This window comes from Prionailurus bengalensis, chromosome D1, assembly GCF_016509475.1.
Source record: "Prionailurus bengalensis isolate Pbe53 chromosome D1, Fcat_Pben_1.1_paternal_pri, whole genome shotgun sequence".
NCBI classification, from domain to species: Eukaryota; Metazoa; Chordata; class Mammalia; order Carnivora; family Felidae; genus Prionailurus; species Prionailurus bengalensis.
Window position 1 is genome coordinate 107,708,776 of NC_057346.1, and position 21,284 is coordinate 107,730,059.

At 54.5% G+C, this 21,284-nt stretch overlaps 1 protein-coding gene and 1 long non-coding RNA gene across 6 annotated transcripts; one reads left to right on the forward strand and one right to left on the reverse strand.

Annotated features, from left to right (window-relative positions):
- Nucleotides 1-4,280: 4,280 nt before the first annotated feature.
- On the reverse strand, nt 4,281-5,992 carry LOC122483932. Its single transcript, XR_006297501.1, has 2 exons — nt 5,535-5,992; nt 4,281-4,440 (listed from the first exon to the last, which is right to left on the reverse strand). It is a non-coding gene; the product is annotated as an uncharacterized LOC122483932 (long non-coding RNA).
- Nucleotides 5,993-6,145: 153 nt separating this feature from the next.
- SPINDOC (spindlin interactor and repressor of chromatin binding) lies at nt 6,146-18,073 on the forward strand. 5 transcript variants are annotated; one of them, XR_006297502.1, is made up of 7 exons: nt 6,149-6,502; nt 9,972-10,301; nt 10,401-10,550; nt 10,809-11,017; nt 11,111-11,311; nt 12,831-13,048; nt 17,278-17,452. XR_006297502.1 is itself a non-coding variant. In XM_043581498.1 (6 exons), exons 1-6 carry the CDS (start codon nt 6,376-6,378, stop codon nt 17,695-17,697), a joined length of 1,437 nt encoding a protein of 478 aa, XP_043437433.1. In that variant the 5' UTR covers nt 6,147-6,375; the 3' UTR covers nt 17,698-18,073. The 5 variants fall into 5 exon arrangements, 3 of the variants coding, with proteins under 3 accessions (XP_043437432.1, XP_043437433.1, XP_043437434.1); XR_006297503.1 differs by having other exon boundaries at nt 6,157-6,502; nt 10,809-10,946; XM_043581498.1 differs by lacking the exon at nt 12,831-13,048 and having other exon boundaries at nt 6,147-6,502; nt 17,278-18,073.
- Nucleotides 18,074-21,284: the final 3,211 nt, after the last annotated feature.

Below are 21,284 nucleotides of genomic sequence, written 5' to 3' on the forward strand. Positions count from 1 at the left end.
AACGGCGCCTCTCCTAGGCCAGCTGGGCTCCGGCGCACTTGGGTGTCTCCCATTCCAGGACCGAGGCTGGAGGGGCAGCGTGCTCTTGTCATGGTGGACGGCACACGCCAGGAGGGGCCAACCCACAGCACGCAAATACCCACAAAGCCTCGGCTAGGATATCGCTTACTTCACGCTAGCTCACTCTCTCCTGGCCAGGGCAAGTCACGTTGCCAAGCCCAAAGTCAGTGGGATGGGAAGGTATTCCCCGCCTAGTAAGAGGCACTGAAAAGTCTCAAGGTAACGAGGCTGGGCGTGTAATCTTATTACAGGGGGAGTGAATAGTTGAAAACAAGCCAGTTCACCACAGCTACTGGGCCAAATACTTGTCATTCCTGCCTTATGAGACATTTGTCTAATGTCTGCTGCATTGGGATCTTTTCTTCCTTTAGTAGGAATTACTATCCTTAAAATCGTGATTCTACAAGTAAAACTACAGACGCGAAAAACTACAGATGGAAAAAAAACTTTAAGATGTGAAAATGAGCCATAATCCCACCATCCAGGGTTAACCAACGTTAATAGCTTCCTGTTCATTCCCGCATATATGTAACCACACTGGTGCTTTTTCTAACATAATCAGGATCACGATATACGTAGTTTTGTAATCTCTATTGCCAGTTAAAATCTCATGAATACCTTTCTATATAAAAACATAGATCGGGGTGCCTGGGGGGGCTCAGCCGGTTGAGCATCTAGCTTCAGCTCAGGTCACGGTGTCACGGTTCGCGAGTTCGAGCCCTGCGTCGGGTTCGCTGCTGTTAGCACTGAGACTGCTTAGGATCCTCTGTCTCCCTCTCTCTCTGTCCCTTCCCCACTCACACTCTCTCTCTCAAAAATAAATAAAACATTTTTAAAACATAGATCATATTTCTTCTTAGAAAAATATTTTTTAATGTTTATTTTTGAGAGAGAGAGAGAGAGAGAGCAGGGGAGGGGCAGAGAGAAAGGGAGACACAGAGTCTGAAGCAGGCTCCAGGCTCTGAGCTGTCAGCACAGAGCCCGACGCGGGGCTCGAACTCACGGACCAAGAGATCATGACCTGAGCCAAAGTCGGACATTCAACCGAGTCACCCAGGCACCCCTAAAAAATAGATTATTCTAATGTTTGTGTGAATCGTAGAGTACTCACAACATTTTGCATGTGTTAATGAACATTTTCATCAATCATTCTGTTATCACAACACATTTATTTCTGTTTCTCATGTTTGTTATTATTTTTTTTTAGAGTGAGAAAGAGAGAACTCCAGTGGGGAAGAGGGGCAAAGAGAGACAGAGAGAATCTGAAGCAGGCTCCACACTCAGTACAGAGCCCGACACGGGGCTTGATCCCACGACCCTGATCATGACCTGAGCTGAAATCAAGAATTGGACGCTCAACCAGCTGAGGCACCCAGGTATCCCCCTTCAGGTTTACTTTTGATCTGTATCAATGTTATTCCATTTTTTGCTTCCACATAATCACAGCCTACGTGTTTGTTGGTTTGCACACTTAACGTTATTTCATAAATGCTTTTCCAGGTTGTTACAATCTGGATTATCTATTCTTTTTGGTGCTAACACACCATCATTTGTTAGCTGGTTCCTGTTGTTAGACATTGTGGTTATTTCTAGTATTTTACTATTGTACTCATTCATCCCCCAAATTCTTATTGCATTGATTGGCTGAGGGTTTTGTTTTTTTGTTTTTGCCTTCTTTTCTCCCATTCTTCCCCTCAGATCAAGCGGAGATGGCCCAGTTGTTGGCATTTTCCAACCGCTGAGTTCAGTAATGTTTCAGCAGTTCGGGAGAGGTGGTTTGCTGCTATAGATTTACATAGTTCATAGCCACTGCCCTGTATAGTTATTGATAGCTGTCCTCAGTAGGAATGGCTTCCAGAAATTCTCTTGCCCACGAAGCTCATTAAGCTCATTTACTGGCACCAAGGTACAGGGCCAGAAGTCATTTGGTCATATGAGTGTGTCCTACAGAGGCCAGCACAGAAGCACATGTGGCCAGTGGAGGGGAAAGGAGGTTTGAAACATAGAGTTACAAGCTTGTCTATGGAAATAGCGACCATATCACCTGCTATTTGGGAAAAGCCTATCTATAAGGAGAAAATAAAGCTGATATACAGAAAGAGGCAGAGGCCAGAGGTGAAAAGAATGTCCTAGTGGCGTTCATTTCCTGGGTCCAGTTATCCCCAGAGCCTGCCCGTGTCCCTGCTCTTCCCATGATTGGGTATTCAGCCCTTCCCTGAAATCCAAGAGTCAACAAATCCATTTTGTTTGAGCTACTTTGAGTTGACATTTTTGCAACAAGAGCCCTGACATACAGGCTCCAAGCTGGTGCTACCACAGCCCCTGGGCCCATGCTGGAACTAGAAAGAGGGACAGAAAGATGGACCTGCCCTCCAGGAGCCCACAGCCCACAAGGGACTGAGACATGAAAACAAACCATCACAGTGTGCTGTGCCCTTATGCCCATTTCATAGTAGAGCTGTCCCAACTGAGTCCAGAGCCAAGGGAAGGGGACATCTGACTACCTGCAAGAACGGAGTAAAATGTCACCCAGGAGTAAGAGTGTCCTAAGTTTTAAGGATTGAGTAGTTCAAGTGGCAAACGCTGCTGTATCTGCCTGGAGTCATTATTTTTCTTCTTTTGGATGACTTCAGGGTAACTCTTGGCAATGGGATTACTGAGCCGAAGAGCATGGACAGATATTTATTACGGCTTTTGCTGAAGGCCACTACAAAATGCCAAGTTAGGAGCAAAGCCACACATGCACCCGCTTTCTTAGTCGTCAACGGCCCTCTCCACATTTAGAGCTCCTTTATTTCCTGCAGCACCCCATTCGCTGTCCCCACTCAGCACGGAGGCTTAAAATGCCACCAATAGCAAAAGCTGTACCCAAAGGAAATGCTTCATCCCAGCTTGGGCCTCTGGCCCAGGAGACATTATGGAGAGTGGCCTGGAGCAGCGAATTGCTGGAAACAGGCAATTCGTCCCCAACTCTCCTATCTCCAGGCTGCCCTTCCTGTTTTAGGAATCTCATATTCCAAAGCCAAATTCACAAAGTCCAAAGACAAGTTACAGATGTCCTTATCTAGGAAATGCCTACCCGCTCTCCTCCGCGTGGTGCTATCTCCACAATAGAGATTCCGCAAGCTCTCATTGGGCTCTGACTATGCAGCCGGTGGATGAGAATTCCACCTAAGATGGTCCGGAGCTCCCTCTCAAGTGCTCCGTGCAGAGAGGGCTGGCTCAGCAGCAGGTGTGACAGGGGGAAAGAGCCCTGGTTTTGCAGTGGGACGGAATTGCTCTGTGGCTGGCAAGCTGCTTCACCTCAAAGGACTGATTTCTCTCAGATTGGATTTCTTCATGTATATATCGGAGCTAATAATATCTACCCTTTTGTTCATTTGATAAGTGAGCGCTTGGGTGGCTCAATCAGCGAAGCATCTGACGTTGGCTCGGGTCATGATCTCACGGTTCATGGGTTCGAGACCCGCATCGGGCTCTGTGCTGACAGCTAGGAGCCTGGAGCCTGCTTCAGATCCTGTGGCTCCCTCTCTCTCTGCCTCTCCCCCGCTTTGTCTCTGCTTCTGTCCCTTTCTCAAAAATAAATAAACATTAAAACAAAACAAAACAAAACAAAAACCCAGTACTTCAAGTTCACAGAGAAGCAGAACAGAACTGTAATGGAAAGAGCAAGGACAGGACAGGCAGAGCCAGAGCTGAGTCCTGCTTTTGCAACAAACCATGTTTCATTAAATCTAAGATATCGTGCTAGCAGGACAAGACATTATTTTATGTATCCTTACAAAAAAAAACTCTGCCAGGGGCGCCTGGGTGACTCACTCGGTTAAGCATCCGACTCTTGATGTCGGGTCAGGCCATGATCTCACGGTTGGGGAGTTCAAGTCCCCCATCAGGCTCTGTGCCGCCGACAGCAAAAAAAGCCTGCTTGGGATTCTCTCTCCCTCCCTCCCTCCCTCTCTCTGCCCCTCCCCTGCTCGTCTTTCCCTCAAAATAAATAAGCATTGAAAAGAAAAAAACTCTGCCAAATTCTGACACGATTTCTCATATTGTATTGTATCTTATAGTTCAAGATCTCTTCCAGACTTACTGATACTTTGACAGAGACATTTATCATATTTGTCTTCATATACATAAAAATGAAAATGTATGCAAATTAAATTGGCTAAGGTTGTCAAGGCCCTCCGACCAAAGACCACCAGGAACACAGCTGTTATCAAGAAAAAAAAAAAAAAAAAAAAAAGGTTAGGTTTACTTAACTTGCTGCTGTAAAGGAGAACGTACCCTAGGGGAAGTCTTCATAGGAGTCTCTTTACATTGGGGCTTGTGTTCCATGGTTCTGTGGAGGACGTAGGGAAGCGGGGACCAGTTCTGGATTGAATGCTGTCAAAAAGCAGAGGCATTTTAGAGACTGAGTATCCTCTAGGAAACAGGAGGATGTAAGCAGGGTTAGTGTTATCTCCGATCTGATAAAGAAGCAGCGGGGCGCCTCAGTGGCTCAGATTGGTTGGGCGTCCAACTGTAGCTCAGATCATGATCTCACAGTTCAAGTGGGTTCCAGCCCCACGTCGGGCTCTGTGGTGACAGCTCAGAGTCTGGAGCCTGCTTCAGATTCTGTCTCTGTCTCTCTCCCTCCTCCAGCTCGCATACGCGCGCGCGCTCTCTCTCTCTCTCTCAAAAATGAATAAATATTACCAAAAAAAAAAAAAAAAGCAGCAGCAATCACTGAGTCATCTTTGTGGTCACAAAGTGGCCTCACTTATGTCTCATTCTAATTCTGCTGGTCACATCACAGTCTGATTATCAGAAGGGCGATCTTAAACTTTCTCCATATTCTGAAAACTTCACAATGATGTCCATGATAGAAAGCATTCCCATTCCAAGGATGTTAAAATGTAGGGAAAATGCTCACCTTAGACTTGATGAAATAGGATTCTTGCTATATTACCCTGGGCAAATAATTTAACCCTTTAAGCCTCAACTTCCTGCTCTGTAAAATGGGAACAATACATTGTACCACTTAAGACTTGTGAAGACAAAGTGCCTGGTATAATATTGGGTGTATCACTAGGGGTCCAACGGGGAAAACAGGAACCACTCTACCTGAAACAAAGAACTTAATGCAGGGTATTGGTGACACCTGTGGGGGAGGGGGGTTGGAAGGACTGGGAAGTCCAACAGGGGACAGGGAGACATCCCGGAGATTAGCAAACACAAGAAGCTCCCCAGCACTCCTTAACTGGAGGGACAAATGGAGGAGTGTCTGGTCTGATACGGTGGCATTTTAAGATGCATTTCCAGGGTCAGACATTTTCCCAGCTGAAATGTCACCAGAGCTCCCACAGCAGAGGGAGATGCCCATAAAAGCTCCCCCAAAGTAGGATTATGATGCCGCAGTGTCATGGCAACCGGACTCTGGTCTTGGGGCTCTCAAAGATTTGTGTGACCTTGGGGAGGCTCAAAATCTCTCGACTCACATTTAAGTCATGGAAATCAACACCATCGGGGTGGTCTGCGTGTGCCCACACTCCACTTGGCTTTTCCTTCTTTGCATCCCCTTGTCCAGAAGGTTCCACAATGTTTTCTGAGAGAAAGGATGAGATAGTCTAAGAAAGCAGATAAGGTGCCCAAGGTCACAAGGCTGGCAAAAATCCGAAGGAATTCAGTCTCCCCACCCCACCCCACCCCCGCTCTCTTTCCTTCCCACGCCGAGGCCCCGCTCACTGCCCCGCCGGTTCTTTTCCCGCCCGGGGCATCTTCTGGCGGAGGAAGGTTTGTGCCAGGAAAGGCAAAAGCGACCCCGAACACAACCCCAGGGCACCCGGTAGCGCTCCGGACGCCCGCAAGCGTGCCCGACCGGCAGCTCGAGGGAGGGCGCCCCCCGCCCGCGGGGTCTGGGGGCCTCTCCCGCCCGCCGGCAAGCCCCGCCTCCGCGCTGGAGGGCGGCCGGGAGCCCGCGGCCCTCCCCGCAGCCCTGCGGGTCCCCGGGAGGCTAGCGGAGCCGCGTGCCCGGGGCGGGGCCACGCGCGATTGGCCGCGCGGGGTCGGGGGCGGACCCGCGGCGGGCCGGTCGGGCGGGCGCCGACAATGAGCCTCCATAAAAGGGAGCGGCGGGGGCCTGGGGCCCCGGATTGAGCCCTCCCCGCCCGGGGTCCCGACGCGCTCGGTCTCGGGGAGGCCCGGACGCGTCCGTCGCAGGCCGGGCGGTGAGCGGCGGGCGGCGGGGAGGGGGCTGCGCGGAGCGGGAGGCGGCCCCTGGCTGCGCGCCCGGCCTCCGGCGTCCGGTCACCGCGATTCCCACCCCCTCCCGGCCGCACCATGGCCCTGAAGGCCGAGGGCGCCGCGCTCGACTGCTTCGAGGTGACGCTCAAATGCGAGGAAGGGGAGGACGAGGAGGAGGCCATGGTGGTGGCCGTAATTCCGCGGCCCGAGCCGATGCTCAGAGGTGAGGATGGAAGGGGACCCCGCTTCCGCGGCCCGGGTCCGGGCCGGGCGCCCCCTCCCCCTCCTCAGTCAGGGGTTCCCCCTCCCCCTCCGGCCTGGGACCCGGGCGCCCCCTCCCCCTCCGGCCTGGGGCCCGGGCGAGCTCTCGCTCCGCCCCCTCCAGGGGTTGGAATCTGGGGCCTCCCCGAATTCCCTCTCCCCCGCCCCCGTCCAGGGTCTGGAGCCTTCGATCCACACCCGGCGCGCTCCGGATCTTCCGGTGCCCGAGCGCCCCCTCGCCCGGGCCCAGCACCGCCGGCCGCGGTCTCCCGCCCCGCGGGGAGAGAGGCAGACGCGGGGGCCAGGCTGTGTTCTAGGCCGAGGGGCAGCGAGGCCTCCGGGCCGGAGGCTGGGCGCGGCAGCCTGGTGTCCGGAGAGATCCCGAGGATGCCGCTCCCCAAGAGGAGGATTTTCAGGGCCGTCTACGCAGAAAGCTTTCCTGGTCCCCCAACCCCCCTTGCATCCCAGGCCTTCCACTTGCGTAAGCCACAGGTGTCAGATTCTAGCGCTTGAGGGGTGAATGAGATTGCGTACAGCCTACTCGGTTTAGGGAAAGACGTGCTTTCGAGGGGTACCCTCAGCCACGCAGGAAGGAGATGGCCTTGGGAGGGGCTTTGAGGAACAGTCTCGGAACACTTGGTTTCCCCTCCCCCTTTCCCAGTTTCTTTAGTCCGCAGAATCTTGCAAACCATTAGAAAACAAAGGGCCATCTTCCTGGAAAACTTAATATTCGTGAAAATGCAAAAAAAAAAAAAAAATTTTTTTTTTTTTCATGAAAATGCAAATATCTCTTCATCCTCAGATACCTGTTCGCAAAGCGGGGACTGTACCCAAAAGAGATTGAATTGAGAGCAAGGCCATTCATTTAACCTCAGCAGAGCGTGCTGTCTCCCTGCACTGTCTCTCCTTTTTGGAATCTGGAGAGTTCTAAAACAAGTCAGGGAAATAAAGATCACTACCCTTCTCAGAGCTTTGCATGGAACAGAGGTTCTTTCCTTGCTTTTGCTAGTATTTATTGAATGCTGGATGCCAGGGTGTCTCAGTTGTCCTGACAACCGTGCAAGAAGCACCCTATTCCCACTGTTAGGGCTGAGGAAGAAGTCTGGAGAAGTTAATTCATTCAACAGGTCTTTGTCAGGCACCTACTGTAAGCCAGGCGGTTTTAGACTGGGCGCGCTAAAATGGCCGCAAAGAAAGAGGAAACGTTTTTCCTGGAACGTACATATGAAATGAGTGACCAAGGACAAACAAACAAATGCATCGTGTGTCCGGTGGAGATAAGTGGTTCAGAGAACACTAGAGCAAAGAGGGGAGAAAAGAGAGCGAGGGCGTTTTATTTGGAATATCAAGTGGTCAGGAAAGGCTTCTCTAATAAAGTGAGTTTTGAGCACAGGCCCAAAGGAAGAGACGGAATGAACCTTGCGGATAATTGGAGGGAAAGCATCTTAGGCAGACGGAATCCTAAGTGCAAACATCCGAACGCAGAAGCTTCTTGCAAGAGTTGGGGTAAGAGGGAGAAAGGATGGATTCAAGGTTTTTGGCCAGAGCAGCTGAAAAGACAGGCCTCCCACGCACGGAGACGGGAAGGCTAGGACGCAGGCGCGTGCGGCTAGCGAGTTATGGTTTCAACGAGGTCAGTTAGAGATGCCACATGAGTGGTGTGGTCAGATAGGCATCAAAAACGTGCGTTTAGATTCCGGAGGTACAAATACCAGAGTCGTCAGCAGGCAGACAATGGGAAAGAGGTGGACAGAAGGGGTCCGAGAACTAACCAAATTGGGGAGCTCTCCAGGGGTTCCAGGTTAGAGACTGAGTCAGTCCCTCATCACACATTTTTGTTTTTTAACGTTTATTTATTTTGGGAGAGAGCGGGGGAGGGGCAGAGCGAGAGAGGGAGAGAATCCCAAGCAGGCTCTGCGCTGTCAGCACAGAGCCCAAGCCAGGGCTCGTTCCTGTGAACCGTGAGACCGTGATCTGAGCCGAAATCGAGAGTCTGCATGCCAAGCACTGTTCTCGACGCTGGAGATAACGGGTGTGACCCATCAGAAGTCATGCCGTTCTGGAGCCTACAGTCCAGCGGGGAGACAGAGTGCACAAGTAAAACACGGGTTAGGCCAGGTGATGGGGGGCTGAGGAGTGAAGGGGAGTGGAGTGCTGGGGGGGGGGGGGGGACGGACAGATGGCAGCTTCCTGCGGGGAGCAGAGAAGGCCTCATGAGAAGACGGTTCTTCAGCAGCGCCCTGAAAGAAGCAGGAGCCGAGCAGGCACCTGAGAAGATGAGAAGGAACCAGCACAAGTGACTGGAAGAGAGTCCCAGAGAAGTACGAGATGAACCCACCGGAGGTGATGCCCGGAAGCCAAGTGGCAAAAATCAAGATGGAAGAAGCGATGAGTCCGAAGGTGAAGCTTAAGGACCAACTGCTGGGTTTAGCATTGATGACCTTGACGAGGGCTGTTTTGGAGGAATGGTGGGAAAAGAGCCCGATGGCAACCAAGAGGTCAAGGCTCCCGTTCACAGTCATGTGGGACATAGGACCTGGATCTTCTGAGTCCTGGCCAGTTCTCAGACCCATACCGAATGCCACCGCTCACATGCATCCCTAGGTGTTGGGGCTTCCCGTGTTTGTGTTCCATCCCATCTTACCTGAGAAGGTAAGAGAGAGGTGCGGCCAGGAGAGACCACAAGGATTCCGCAGAAGCACGGAGCTGCCAGGCTAACGTGGGTCGAGGTGCAAACGGTTTCTGCCCTGCCAGAGCCTGTGGTCCATGTGCACGAAGAGTGGATGGGAGGCAGACCAATGAGATCACACCTGCAGGTGCTCTGGAAAGGGATCGTGACGGGATAGGGTGGCCTTTTGAAGGTGCCTCACCAGGTAGAGAAACGGGCATGCCTGTCCTTCACCGACTGAAGGCTCACCAAGCATCTCCTTTGTGCCAGGCCCTGTGGGGACAAGAAGATGATGACATTTACCGACCTTGTCCTCCAGAAGGGATGCACAGTGGTCTGGAAGTCAGGTCGGATACAACCAGCTGCCAGGGGTGGGAGGTCGGGAGACGGTCCCAGGAGTAGCTTTTCGAGCAGGGCCGTGAAGGAAGCAGAAGAATTTGTCAGACTGGTCAGGATGGTCTGGACAGTCGTGCCAAGGCCGAGGACATGCGGGAACACAGCCTGTTGGAAAAATCTGTGGTCCGAGACCAGATTGAGAGAAGGTCCAGGGTGAGACAGCAGAATGCCAAGGCACACGGGTTGTGTTTAATACGGTCAGTGCCTCGCGGGCTGCAGGGGAAGGGAGAAAGAGAGACTTTGGGGAGGAGTGTTCTTCCCCTCCCCACCCCCCGCTGCTCCACCAAGTTTGGGGAATCGTGTTGTGAGTATATCAGGCCATGGGCACTTTTACTGATAGCACTCTCTGGCACCTCTCCCCCTGCAGTGGCCCAGCAGGAAAAGACCCCACCGCCTAGGCCCAACCTGCTGGAGGCGGGCGGCGACGGCTGTGAGGAGCCCAGGCAGCAGGTGTCTTGGGAACAGGAGTTCCTGGTGGGAAACAGCCCAGGAGGCAGCGGGCGGGCACTGTGCATGGTGTGTGGGGCCGAGATCCGGTCCCCCTCCGCGGACACGGCGCGCATGCACATTCTGGAGCAGCACCCTCACACCCTGGACCTGAGCCCTTCGGAGAAGAGCAACATCCTGGAGGCCTGGAGTGAGGGGGTGGCCCTTTTGCAAGACGTCAGAGCTGAGCAGCCTTCTTCACCCACCTCAGGTAGTTGGAACTGGGGGTCAGGGGTGGAGGACACAGGGAAAAGTCGGGACTCTGGGAGCACTCGGAGCTCACTGGGTGTTTGCCACCTGCCACCTGCAGACTTGGGCCAGGATGTCGAAGCTGACCCAGACTCTGACCCAGACCCTGCCAAAATGCCAGCAGAGATTGTCGTCCTCCTGGACTCTGAGGACAACCCATCTCTCCCGAAAAGGAGCCGGCCCAGGGGACTCCGCCCCCTCGAGTTTCCTGGTCAGTCTTTGGAAAGCCCTTATGGCTGAGCTGGGGAGAGGGGAGCATGCGCCCTGTGTTCTGTGTGGAGAGAGGCTCAGGCGCGGCCCGTTCTTTTCTGTTCTGTTCTTTCTTTTCGCAGGGGTGGGGGGAGGAACAGAGGGAGAGGCGCGACCCCTTCTTTTCTTTTTTCTTTTTTCTTTTGGTTGGGGGGCAAGGGAAGGAACAGAGGGAGAAGTGTAGCCCCTTTAAAAGGTATGGGGTCTTTTCGTTCCACAGCTGCCCCCACCTCAGAGCCAGGAAACAAGAAGCCCCGTGGTCAGAGATGGAAGGAGCCTCCTGGGGAAGAGCCAGTTAGAAAGAAAAGAGGCAGACCCATGACCAAAAACTTGGACCTGGACCCAGACCCTGACCCAGGTGACGGGGAGGCCCAGTGCGGGTGCGGGCATGGGCTCTGGCCACGGTGCTCCGAGAGGAAAGCCAAGCTGGTGAGGGGGGCGGTGGGGTCCAGGTCTTTGGATTCTGGCTTTAGTAGCGATAGGCCGCTCAGACCCACAGTTCCGTCTTGTGCTTCCTTTCAGACCCCCCATCACCCGACTCCCCCACGGAGACTTTTGCGGCTCCCGCTGAGGTCCGGCACTTCACCGACGGCAGCTTCCCCCCTGGCTTCGTCCTCCAGCTCTTCTCCCACACCCAGCTCAGGGCCTCAGACAGCAAGGACTCACCCAAAGAGGGGAGAGCTGCTGAAGGGGGCCTTCCCCAGCCGGAAAGCCCCTCTCCAGGTGAGCTCCTGAGAGGGGACCACAAGGGAGGGTCAGACAGGCACGTCCCTGGGGTCTGGCCTCGTCAAGGCTGCTCTGCAGCAGAGTCTAGGGAAGAGGTGGTTAGCACTCAGGTCCCCTGAGAGACGGGGCCAAAGGCAGGCAGATTTGAATGACAGAGACTGGCCGGAAAGCTGAGCTGCCCGGCTGGCTCCTGGGGAGTATCCTGGAATTGGTGGTGAGGTTGGGCTAGGCCAGTGCTTCCAAACCCATCACCACACTTAAGGCTGATTCCACCCGGAACCCGAGGTGCCCACCTCGCCCTGGTGGAGCGAGGGCCTGAGTGGGACTAGAACAGGAGAAGGGACCCGTGGTGAGCTCAGCAGGCACCTCGGTGGAGACAGCAGGTCAGCGAATTTCTGATTTTCGGAAAGTTTTGCGTGTGGTTCATCTGGCCCTTGGAAAAGTATGTTTCGTGTAGAAAGGCTGAGTCTCAGAGAGACGGTTCCTTCTTCCCTCGGTCCTTGTATTCGTGTCCTGTGGCTGCTGTAACACATTAACCACAGACGTTAGTGGCTTTTACAAGAACACAATTTACTGTTCTTTAGTCCCAGAGGTCAGAAGCCTGGAATGGGTCTCACTGAGCTAAAATCTGGATGTCGGCAGGGTCATGTTCCTTTCTGGAGGCTCCTGGTGGGGAGGGAGGGGGTCCATTTTCTTTTCCTGCCCAGCTTCTTGGAAGCTGTGTGCATTCCTTGGCTTATGCTCTCCTTCCGTCTTCAAAGCCAGTGGCGACCAGTAGAGTCCTTCTGAAGATTCCGTCTTTGGTCTGTCTCTTCTGCCTCCCTCTCCCCCATGGGGACCCTTGTGATAACATCAAGCCCACCCAGATCATCCGGGACAATCCCTTTATTGGCAAGTCAGCTGATAGCAACATTTATTCCACTTACAGCCTTAATTCTCCCTCACCACATAACTTACCATATTCGCAGGTCCTGGGGATTAGGGCAACCTCTGCCTGCCACGGTCACATAGCCGAGCGGTGGCAGAATGCAGGTTAGACTGGAATGCATTCTAGGAGGGCAGAGGCCGAGCCTACTTCCTCTTCGTCTCTCCAAGCCAGACATCTCAGGCTCAGGAAGTGGTTCTTACAGGAGTGACTGAGCGGCACACACAGTCCCTCGTCCCAGCCTATCTGAAGTGTGCATTCGGAGTTAGAGCTCAGGGGATGATAGCACACGAGGTGCCGGGGGCTCCCCAGAGCAGGGCTCTCAAAAAGGAGGTGTACTTTTTGCATAAAGAAAACAATGCAAATGTGTCCCTTCTGCTCCACCTCGCTCACCCGCGGGGACCGCTGTTAATCAGCTTGTATCCTCGAGACCTTTTACAAAAAGCTTAGTGCGTGTGCGCGTGCATGCGCGCGTGTGCGTGCACACGTGCACTTGCGCTTAGTGATGTTTTACCAAAGTGGGTTCCGCTTTTTCTCATCTTGAGGCAGGCGTCACCCCTTCACGTAGATCACGGTTTTAACTGTCTCAAGTTTCAGCTTGAGCCACATTCCAGTCCTGCCTCCCCGAGACTGTGTGCTCTGCTTGGACTTGAGCGTTTCCCGAGCTTCCTCGTTCTCTTCGGTGGATCACTGCTCTAAATGGCTGGCCGCTTCCACTGTTTAACGGGTCTTCTGGTTTCATTCTCGAAAGGGAGCCTTCATTTTGAGTCCTGGGATACCCTGGGCCCAAATTCCACCCATCTGGAGTGGTGAGTAGCTGAGAAGGGAGTCCCTGAGATCTCAGGTTCATATGGGGTGTGCGGGCAAAGTCTCCGAGGCCTTGGGGCTCAGTAATTTTGTGAGAGGGTTTTTCTCGGCAGTGGTGAGATCCAGGGAGGTTGGAGGGGGCCGGAACCCGCAGCAGACGCTGTGCAGCGCGGCGGCAGGTGTTCCTGCGGCCCAGCCCTAAGGGAAGCACTGTGGAAAAATGACATGAGTGAGGCAGCCCTTGTACCCAAGAAACTTAACTCTCTGTTTCGGGGGTACAGGTCGGAGGCAGTGCCGCTGCAGGTGAAGAATGGTGGGGTGCCCTCTGTAGTTCTGTGCAGAGAGCACAGACTCCGGAGTAATGGTGTGACTGTTTCTGGATCCCAAAGCTTGGGCAGATTTCTCAAAAACCTGCAAGGCCTCCGCCAGAATGTCTTCACTTTGAGTTGCGTTACGTATCGAAGTTCTTGGAAGATTCCGAGTAAAGATGCTACCACTTTTTAAAAGTTTGCAAGTCAGAGATCCGAAATTGGGGAAAGGGTGTTGTAGTGAGGTCAGCTGAGCTCATAGATACAAATCTGAAGCCAGGGAAGACTTTCTAGAACTTTCCAAGGGCCTTGGAGGATGAGGGTGGGGACGTGTGCAAGCCTAGAGAGAAGGTGAGCCTTAAAGACCCCACTCACAAGTTGTGGGAAAAAGAGCGTCTTTGTCTTGCTAGTGTTCGATGTGAGTAAGACCTGGAGACCTGGCTTTTAGGATTCCTTGGCCAGGCCCAGGACGTTTCCAGGCTGGGCCAGGGAGAAAGCGTGTGTGTGAGCTTCGCAAGGGTTAGGGTCCTTGTTCACTGCTGTATCCTCCGCACCCAGTAACGCGCCTGGCGTAAAGAAAGCCCTCAGTAAAGACTTATCAAAAGAAGAGTGGACAGTGCCTGCCTTTACTGGTCATTTGGCAGTGACCTTTTCAGAGTCGCTGCTCAGAAACAAACCTTAATGAGAAAGGAGAGAAAAGGACTTGGGCCCACCCTCTGGAGAAGGCGTGTGCAGGTATGCACACGTGCACAAATCGGGGGGGGAGTGGAGGGGAGAACAAGGCTGGGGAAGCAGAGAGGTTTAGGCTTCCCAGGAGAGAAGGGGACCAGTTCTGGGCTTGGAGTGCAAAAGGGACTCGGTTTGACCCTGGGGACTAATAAATCAATCCTCCTGGCCTGCTCTTTCTTGGCCCTGGAGCCCGAATCATGCGTGATTTCTGGCAGGACATCACACCTCTCCTGATGCTCCCCTCCCCACCCACCCTCACCTCTGCCCTCCATGCTGCCAGAAAGAATTGGTACTTAATCCTATTGCTTTAAGAAGTCCGTAAGTTAGTGAGCTCTTACTGTGTGCTAGACTCGTTAACGTCTTAGTGTGTTATCTCTTTAAATTCCCACAATCACCGTGTACAGTATTATGATTTCCGTTTTGAAGAGGAAACAGCCAGGGGGGAGGTAAGGCCCCTCTCAGGGCCCCTCACCTAGTAAGTGGCAGCCTGTGTGCGTTTCCACCTGTGCCCATCCCCCTCCAGCATCCAAGCTGCATCCTCTGCCTTCATTCTGCTGCTGGGACTAAACGGCTTCTGGAACAGCCTAGCCCTCTGGACCCACTGCTTGCACCCCCCCCACCCCCCCCCCCCACCCCGCTGGCTGCTCTCTCCTCCCTGTCCACCGTCAGTTTTTCCCTCTCCTCCAGATCTTACCCAGCAGCCTATACCAAGCTATGATTTTTCCCTTCCTGACCTCTTTTTCCTCCCTAGCGCCTGCACCATGTGTCCCCAAACCATTTCAGCAAAGCTGGGGAGCATTTTCTACACTAACTGGCTCTCGTCTCCAGGAACCATTTCTATTCTCCCATCTCATGGTGAAAGTGCTCTCTTGGCAAGGTCACTGTTGACTTGTCTAAGATAAAAATCCAGCAGGCAGTTCTCTGTCCTTACCTTTCCTGATGCGGCAGTAATGGTGACCTTGCCTAATAACTCCTTCCCAGAGCCGCCTTCCACCCTTGGGGTCCTGGGCAACTGGCCGGGTCTTCCTCCAGCCTCACCCGCTGTTCTCTTTCTCCTGCCTGTTCTTTTGCACATGGATCTGACGGTTATCTTCCCTCCCCTTGGTCGAATGTGAGCTGCTTCCGGTCAGGAAGTGTGTCTGTTTCATTTCCCATGATCTCCCCATTTTCCAGCACGGGATCTAGGTGCTATTTACGTGTTTGGCGAGTGAGGAGCTAGATGCCTGAACCACGGGGCAGGGCCTTACTTCCAGAGCAATCCAGGCCTAAGTTCACGTGCTCACAGCTCCCACCCAGCTCTCCCCCTAGGTTCCAGCCTCTCATCCAGGGGCCCGTGTGACACGTCTGTGGTTGTCTGTAAGATCTGTCAGACTGGCATATCGGAACTGAAGCCCCACCTCTACCCCCACCCCCAGCCTTCTCTCCCCTTTCTCCATTCTGCACTTTACTCAGGCTAAATAAATCCTTAAGAGTCCTCCTTTTCCGTTTCCCAGGCTCCGCGTCAAGCAGTCAGCAAATCCCGTTAGCCCCACCTCCAAAACCCGTTCAGAATTCACCTTCCTGTCTCCGCCGCCACTGCAGCTACCGTGGTCCAAGCCATCTCTTGCCTGGCTCCTTGACAGCCACCTCACTGGCCTCCCAGCTTCTGGTCTTTGCCCGCTGTGGTCTGATCTCTTACAAGTAGCCAGGGCCCCTAATGAAAACCACGTTGGATGTTGTCGCTGCTGTTCCTGTCCCACTCCAGATAAAAAGTCAGGGTCCTCATGGTGACCAGCGATGCTCGCCCCAGCGAGCATCTGCCCTCTCCTACCCTCTCCGGCCCACTCTGCACAGGCACTGGCCTGCTGTTGTACAGCAGCAGGCATGTGCCAGCAGGGCACCTGCGTTCACTTTTCCTTCTGCCTGGAATGCTGTTCCCCAGCTATCCACATAGCTGACTCACTCTTTGTACGTTTCCACTAACATACCCGCTGTATAAGGCCCTCCACGCTGTCCTGTCCCCTTCTCTGGTATACATATGTATATGTATTTTTTCTTCGCTTTGTTTCTTTCCATACATAACACAGTGCATCTTGTATTTGTTTATCTTATTTAATGGCCCCCGCCACTGGAACATCGATTCTAGGAAGTGTACTGGGTCTGCTCCATGCACTGTCAGAGCTCTAGCAGCAGAAACAGTGCTGGGCACAGCGTAGGTGCTCGAGAACCTGCAGTTAAATTCAGGAACAAATGAATGGGATTGAGCCTGCTCTCAAGGAGCTTCTAGTTCGTCAAAGACAGGGGGGAGCTCATGCAAATGCAGAGCGGAGTTTGCTCAATTGTGTAACACGCTGGCCTGGCAGCCGTTAAGCGGTTTTGATCCTCCGCAAACTGTGCACCAAAACTGTGCCTGTTTTCTCAGCCACATTTTAAATCCAGTCTCTAAAAACAGCCTAGGAAAAACACCACAAACCGATGCGTCTCAAAACAGACGTTGCAACAGTCCGCATGTTCTGTTTTGCTTTTCAGTGTAAAGTAACTTCTGCACGTGCCCGTGTGGCTGCTCGAAAGCTCTGGGGAGCCTGCCCTCCCCTGGGTGAGGGCCCGGTTTTGCTTATTATGAGGTTGCTCCCCAGCGCTAATCCCCCGATTCTTGATCCCTGTGTGGTAGGTGCTGACTCTCAGGAGGGGATGAGCCTGGTGAACGTTGCAAAGCAGAGCTGGGGTGCTGAGCCAGGCCTGTGCATCCAGGACTCTCCCCTTACCTGCGTACCCATTCAAGAGCCCCTCGGTGGGCAGAGCTGTATCTTACTCTGTTTGCGGGTCCCCACTCGCATCCCCTCTGCCCACACAGGGCAGAAGCACTGAGGCTAGGGTGCCCAGTGAAGTTTTAGATGAGACAGTCGACTGAAGGTAAGAGCTGAGCGAGGCCTACAGCACTGAGCCTCTGGGCACCAGGATACACGAGGGAGGAAGCCTACGACGGGGCATGACTGGCTTATGCCAAAGGAGCCGTGACCTCGTTTTCCGGTCGCTTGTGGTCCCTGGGTGAACCAAGAGTGGAGCTTCTCACTGTCCTCAGGGTTCCCCCTCATACCAGGCTCTGGGCTGGGGAAATGGAGGTGTGGTTTGCAGAGGCCTTCAGGGGACGTCCTTGTGGTGGGGGTCTGGAGGGCCCTGACTCGTGTGTGCTCTCTGCTCCCATCCCTGCCCAGCTCCCCCTCCGGGGCTTCGCGGGACACTGGATCTCCAGGTTATCCGCGTACGGATGGAGGAGCCCCCGGCAGTCAGCCTCCTGCAAGACTGGTCCAAGCACCCCCAGGGCGCCAAGGGTGTGGGAGCAGGTGACACCCCAAACTGGCCTACGGTTCTGTCGGAATCCAGCACCGCTGTCGGGGGGCAGCCAGAGGCAGGGAGTGGTGTATAGGTTCTTGCTTTCCTGGGGAGGGGGGGAGGGAAGAGGCAGGGTCCCCCTTTGGCTTATCACTCAGAGCTGCCCAGCTCGGCCACCTGATGGAGAGAGTAAAACTGGGTGCCAAGGCAGGCTGGAGGACAGGAAGGTGGGGGGGGCAGCATCCACTGTCACTCGGGGGCATTGGCAGACGCTCCCGGCAAGGCATGGGGCCGGGCCCTGAGAGGGGCAGGCTGGCCTGAGGGCAGTCGTGCGGTAGGGCATTGGGCCTGTGGAGAACACCTACCCCAATCCTTTTGCTGACCCAGACCTCTCCGTCCCCCCTCTCAGCCCCCACCATTCTCCCTTGGCACAGTGCCTTACACAAGAGGTGGTCATGATGGGGTTTGAACTGAGTCCCACTACCTCGGGGGACGCCTCTCCTCCCCCACCCGTTCAGGCTCCTAAACCAGGAGGCCTCCATTACCTCTTCCCGTTCCATCCCTGCAGGAGGCCCAAGCAGCCCACCTGGGGGCTTTTGTTCACTCCCTTCTTTCACCTGTTTTCCTGTTGTATATATCTCCTTTGTTGACAATAAATTATTTTTTTTTATTAAGAGAGTTCCGTCTGGGCCGTCATTGGGGGAAGGGGGGTATTCAGCCTCCTGGAGCGACCTTGAGGGGCAGGAGGGCTGAAAGAGGGTCCTGGGTGGGAGGGCAGAGCAGGGCCAGGCCAGGGCTTTGGTGGCTGGAGGACTGGGGCTGACTTGGTGCCAGTCAGAGGGACACCTTGCCCCTCCCCCCCCCCCCCCCCCCCCGCCCTTGAGATGGGGTCAGAAACACCTTTAACATTTTGTACCTTCTGACTCACTTGGTAAGCCTCTAAGAGAGCCTATGGAGGTGCGGAGAGGGGCTCAGTGGCGCTTACACCTTAGGAGCTGAGACATAACCTGACCTTTCTAAAGTGAAACGGTTGTGCCCGCAGGGGAGAGAGATGCCTCCCCTCCCCTGCCCCATGATGCTCCACACTGCCCTCTCGTTGACTTATTTAAACTCCCTCCTCTGCCTGGTTTCCCCATTCCCTGGACCATTTGGGGTTTCTTCACCAGATTCCTTATCCTCCTAAACCAGCATCACAGGCCAAATCCATGTGGGGTGTTTTTCTCCCCTTGGGTGACATGGGCTCTGAAAAGGAGCTTGGGGAGCTCTGTCTCAGACCCCAAACCCCACTGCCACATTTAGAATCCAGAGGCAAATGGAGGAACGGGACAGTCTATCCTCTGTACAGAGACTACTTTTCTGCTCCTGATAAATACTGTGCATTGGGGGAGAGGTAGGGCATAGATAGGACTCCAGACGCCTTGTTCCCCTGTAACACTGACCCAGCCAGCTTTTGAGACCAGCCAGGAAGGACCTGGGTATATGCTGTGTGCTCCTCCGAGCTGGTGTCGCCCCACGCGTGGACCAGGCGTGAGCGATCTCACAGCGTGGTTGCTTCCTGGGATGCGGTCCCTTTCTTTAACAAGCTTGGGAGAGGAATGCCCGGTTGGGAGGGATTAGAAGGCACGGGTGTGGCATGGCACGTTGTAGGAAAAATGGCAGCGGGCAGAGGTTCAGAACATCTTGTGTCCCAGGTGGCTTCCCCGATGCATGAGGTCAGGTGGGCCACAGAATCCCCCGCTGCGTCTCCACCACTGTTTCTGCAAATCGGTAAAACTTGCGTCGGACTTCACAGGGGGTAACGGTAGTGTTGAAAATCGGGCTTTGAAACACCAGTGTGAATTATTGCAGGTGATTTCCCACCCTTCCAATCTCGTGACTGTGTTTACATTTATGCCAATGTGCTTTTAAGTCCACGTGGCTGTGTTGCTGGGTGTTTACAACTGAAAAAAACGTATAAAAGCTCGCTGTAAACTCCTGAAGTTAAATGCACCTTTGCTGCTGTTGATGTGATTGATGGCCGGCCCAGTAGACTGTGAGCTCCTTCCGGGCAGGGACTAGGTTGCATTGACTTTGTTTTCCCAAGGCCCTGCTTAGGGGCCTCGCACATAGTAGGTGCTCAATAAATGTTTGTCAAGTGCCCTCTTGGTGTGTCTTCCTATGCGACATTTTCCCACTGCAAGCTGATCCCTGGAGTATGGCTCCCTGCACAGGGTTGCGGCCATGGTGACTGTGGGTGGCATGGTTGTCTTGTGACTTTACCCCCGCATCTTGGTCGGCAGGGGTCTGCCCGGCCTTGGCCGGGACCCTAGAGGCTGTATGAGTGTCTGTGGCTGGGAGCTCCCTGTGGGCACCCTGTGGTCTTCCTGGGAGAGGTGGAGGGCGGAGCCAAGGGCATGAAGTTTCTGAACATCGGTGACCCAGTGCTTGGGGTGTGTCCCCCCCCACCCCCACCCCACCCCAGACCAGAACTGCCATCCCAGGGCTGCTGCAGATGTTTACCCAGAACACCAAGGAACCCTCCCACGCTGTCAGCAGCCCAGGGCTGGTGGTGGCAACTTTTTCCAGGCATGATGCCGAGGCCCAATCACGACATCGAGTGAAGGAGTGGGGATATACCTGTGCCTCTAGGCCCCCTTGCTCTCTGAAACCGGCCACCTCCTGCTGCTCCCCCCTGACCTCCGTGGGGTCCAGGTAGGGGAGATCTTTCTGGATACCAGTAATAACCATGGAGTCAAAGTTGGTCCCGGACAAAGGAAGAAGTGGCCCCTTCCCTCCTCGGAGGGACACGGGCGTGTGTAAGGGCGTGTTTGGGAAGAGAAGACACCGGCTGGGCCCCCGTGTGGCTCCCCGGCTGCATCGCTGGTCGCTTCCAGGCTCCACAGCTCCTGCGGTCCAACCTCCTGTTCCCATGTAAGATGTGCTCCTCACCACCCTCCCCCCACCAGCCCTTCCCCGCACGCCTGGGTAGCTGTGTGGCTCAAGTGAGACTGTAAAGTCTTTCCACCACCCCCGAGGTATAGAAGGATGGGGAGCTGGAGAGGGAGAGCATCTCCGATGGGACCTCAGTCTCTCTGTGCCGCCCCACCGGGGCTGTTGGGCCGCGAGACGAAGCAGTGCCGGACTTCTAGTCTCCCCAACAGCACTGTCAATGCCTCAGGTCTCAGACCCCACATCCGGGTGACCTGAGGGAGCAGGAGCAGCAAGGAGGCAGGAGGTTGAGGGTGACTGTCCTGCCGGCCTCAGATTCCACAAAGGTGAATGAAGGCCCCCCCCCCCCCCGGGGGGCAGGTCCCACGCTAGGAACTGCCAAGTGCACCCAGGACACGCGCCTCGTCTCCATCGTGGGTCACCCCACGTTGTGCCCGTTACACAGGTGAGGGACAGGCACGGCGAGATGAACGAGGTGACCAGCCTGCCATTCCAGAGCTGGTGAAGGAGCAGAGCCGGGCTGAGCCTGGAGCTGTCTGACCCCAGCGCTCTTGTCTCCCGCGCTGTGGCCAGTTTCTGCTTCGGGAGGGACTGATGCATCTTCCCTTGAGGGCTGGGCACCTGGGGTAGGTTCAGGGTGTGAGGCAGGGGTGGGTCAGGTGGGAGCGGGGAAGGTCATTCACAACGGAAAGCGCTAAGCGCCTCCTTCGTTCCAGCACTTAGATGGTGGTGCCCAGTGCCCTCTCCATGGCAGTTTCCAGAGTCCCCCCCCCCCCCCCACCGGCCCTGGCACCTGCTGGGATCCTACCCCGTACCTGGCAGTGGCGACTGAAGGGACTCACAGCAGATGCAGGAGGGTGCTATCCCGTCCCGTCCCAGGTGACAAGGTCTGGGAACCAAGCTGAGCGCTTTGAGGGTGGAGGGAGTCCTGCTTCTCACCTGTTCCTTTTTCAGAAAATGC